General features: G+C 39.4%; 1 protein-coding gene across 1 annotated transcript; it reads left to right on the top strand.

The window, feature by feature from the left end:
* The first annotated feature begins 1,570 nt into the window (after window positions 1-1,570).
* Window positions 1,571-2,922, top strand: LOC108671357 (histidine-rich protein PFHRP-II-like). Its single transcript, XM_018158887.1, has 2 exons — window positions 1,571-1,583; window positions 2,420-2,922. The coding sequence occupies exons 1-2, from the start codon at window positions 1,571-1,573 to the stop codon at window positions 2,920-2,922; spliced, it is 516 nt and encodes a 171-aa protein (XP_018014376.1).
* The last annotated feature ends 614 nt before the right edge of the window (window positions 2,923-3,536 follow it).

The following is a 3,536-nucleotide window of genomic DNA, read 5'->3' as shown; positions in this document are numbered from 1 at the left end:
TAATAACGAACGTTAGTTGTCTGCATTAGTTGAAACATGAAACGCAATAAAATTACTAGCAAATTAAAGCCGGGTATGTTTCATGTTGGTACTCAATTGGTGATGAGCTGTGGAACTTTGAAAGTTGTGAGTTTAAGTAATGTGTTTAAAATTGAAGCATTGTCCCTGGAAGAAACGACCGTTCTTTTATAACGACAATAAATTTACAAGGAATTTGGTTGCAAGTTTCATGGAACGCAGTGGGTTAAATTTTAACAGTTCGGAGAATTGAATTACATTTAAGACTAATAAAAAATATATCATTACCAGCAACTGGTCAAGAATTTTTGAGAAGTTTGTCTTCCAATGGAGGTTTTTGAAGAACGTTGCCCATTTTTTAGCGGCTGGTAAAATATGCGATCATGTCAGTACACAGAGTTATGGCCGAGACGCAGCGAGAAGCCCGCGTTATGATACAGCTGAGCGAGCTATAACTTCTTTAGAACTTTCATAGGCTCGTCTGTTTCTTTAAGACTTCCATAAGGAATTCCTCTTCCAATCAGAGTAATTAAAATTGCCTGGTGATTACCGCAACAAAGTTTCTGAACAACGTGAATACTTCCAATCAACCAAGTAATTAGATCAATATTTTTAATTGGGCTCGTTTCGTCGATTGGTTAGGAATAGCCCAACATTTTTCAATTCAAATTCGCCTTCACGGGATTTTAAATTTTCGGATTATGCTAATACGTTTCCAGACATTCGCGACCTATTAAAAGATTTATGTCAAATAAGTAACGAAGAGCGAACTTCGGCTTGAAATATAACCTTTGCTATGAGCGTTATTACTCTTTAGATGAAAACACGCAAATCGTTTTTGTTCCATGTGATGCTTAACCATGAGCATATGTTAGCATTTCGCTATGCGCAACATGAGACTTGATTTTTCAACTTTACATTACGAAACAAAATAGCCCATAAGAGAATATGCTACTCATTCAGCTCCAAATTTCTGATTTTTAAACATTGTTCTATTATTATAATATCAGGCTGTATGTTCCTATATTTGATAAAAATTATTCTCTAAATTATTTCCGTTTCCTGTTTTTGGTGGAATTTCGACAGTTGACAATTAATAGAAGAAATCGAACCATCGGTATGCACAATAAATAATACCGATTCCTAGCCTGCTCATGGCCCAAGCGTGTTTGCTCTAAAACGAGCGCTGGGTAAAAGATGTCACTTTATTATTGTCAAGAATGGTTAGGTAAACACGACGTTTTAAAGAATATTTTTGTTCATCCAGCTCGTCGCAGTGCGATCTTCTTCGTCTTGACTCAAAAACTCGCTTCGTATTCCAACAGAGCGGAGAGTTCTGTGTGCAGCAATAGAGGAAAAGTCTAAGAAATTCAAGACTCGCTCGTGGGAGCTTTAGCACTTTTTCAGTTTTAATTTCAATTTGCTGGAGAAGTTTGTAGCCGTCTTTAAACATCAGCTTTTCGTTTTGTTCTCGTCAGTTGAGAACTCTTAAGCAGGAACAGAAATCGTTTTAAATAAGCTTTGTAGGAGATATTGCTTCTATGGGATTAGGATGGTTTTCCTTCGTGAGTGTAGGTTAATCCTTTCGTCACGGATCCATTTACCGTCGCCAATGCTATTCGTACCTAGTGATTTGGCACCGAGAAGTCCCGTCAGTCATGAAAGGGTAATCAAAGTTAACTTGTTTTTACTCGTAACATTACCAACTATAGTTCGGTTTTCACGCCATGAAAAATAATGACGGAAAAGACTGGAAAAAGTTACTTTGCCAAGTTTGAGGTCACAGCGAAGAGATGTCAAAACCGAAGAGAAGACGTCACTTGGAGACGTAAAAACAGAAGTTTCTTAAAATATTTAGCAACATCACCTGTGACTTCTTAAAAGTGGTTTTCAATCGGCTTGATTCGCAGTTGATTTTGTACGGCTTGATTCGCAGCATTAATCCTATCATCAGGTGGTGTTGCGCGAACAATAAAATACATTATAGTTTTCACACTCGTTAGGTGCTTATGCGCTTCTCGGTTCGAGAAGTCGTTATATCGGAAGAAATAATATATGGTACTGTTCATTGTGGTGAATTACTTGCGTTTTTTTTACAAATTCGTTGCACAAGTTGCTAATTTTGCATTTACCCTAAAATTTGACTCAAGCATAAAAAATAAAATACTTTTTTGATTCCTGGGTCCACGACTAATTAATTAATTAAGGTTCCATTTAATGTTATGAGTTGTTTATAATGGACTTGGGAGATCACGTAAGGTGCTTATATCTTACTACCTATTATATCACCTATTGCTTCAATCTAATTTCAACATTTATGATCAATGTTCCATATACTGGCGATTATGAGTAAATGTACCGCATACATAACTTGAGTCACGCTTTTGTGACGCCACACAAGCCACTGCTTCTGGTGACGCCACACAAGCCACTGCTTCTGGTGACGCCACACATGCCACTGCTTCTGGTGACGCCACATATGCCACTGCTGCTCGTGACGCCACACAAGCCACTGCTTCTGGTGACGCCACACAAGCCACTGCTTCTGGTGACGCCACATATGCCACTGCTGCTTGTGACGCCACACAAGCCACTGCTGCTGGTGACGCCACACATGCCACTGCTTCTGGTGGCGCCACACAAGCCACTACTTCTGGTGACGCCTCATATGCCACTGCTTCTGGTGACGCCACACATGCCACTACTTATCGTGACGCTGCACATGCCACTGCTGCTGGTGACGCCACATATGCCACTGCTGCTGGTGACGCCACATATGCCACTGCTGCTGGTGACGCCACACATGCCACTGCTTCTGGTGACGCCACATATGCCACAGCTTCTCATATTGGAACCCAGGAAAGTTCTCCATTTTCCGAAAAAAAACGAGAGAAAAACGATTGATGAAATGTTAATTATAAAGTTTGTGCAGCAAATTGGATGATAAGGACCGACTTAATTTTTTGCCTTGCGCCGGATCGAATATAAATGCGTTAATCGTTTATCTGCGCTCAATTTCCAGTCGACATTTATCGTTAATTATGTGCGTAATATTATAAATATTTTGAATAACATAAAATCAACAGCCATATAACAGTTTTATTGAAATTTAAAACGTTTTTCAGCGCATTTTCTCTTTTATGGAAAAAATGCCCTATTGTGCTCGTCGTGTCCGTCCGTCCGTCCGTGACTTCACGTTACCATCGACGAGAAAATGCGCTCTCTGTCACTCACTAGCTGCAGTGAGTACTGAGTTATTTTTTATTAATTCAGAATTGGATTTTTAGAAAATATTTTTTTCGGACAGAGCAGGATAGTGGATCGATACTGCTTCGCCGTAGACTGGATACCACTTGTCAAGACCGAGCACTGTAAAAAAATGCGTGAAAGATAACTGATTGTAAGTGCGGGAAAAATACATGAAACAACTTTTTCCCGTTCATGATGTTCCTTATGAGATGTTGCCTGAAAACTTCTTATGGTCTTTGCTCGTAAATCTGGAGGCTGGAGTGTTTTAA

This window comes from Hyalella azteca, unplaced genomic scaffold (assembly GCF_000764305.2).
Source record: "Hyalella azteca isolate HAZT.00-mixed unplaced genomic scaffold, Hazt_2.0.2 contig17529, whole genome shotgun sequence".
In the NCBI taxonomy this organism is placed as follows: Eukaryota; Metazoa; Arthropoda; class Malacostraca; order Amphipoda; family Hyalellidae; genus Hyalella; species Hyalella azteca.
Note: the sequence above shows the minus strand (reverse complement) of the source record. Positions and strands in the feature narration are given on the sequence as shown.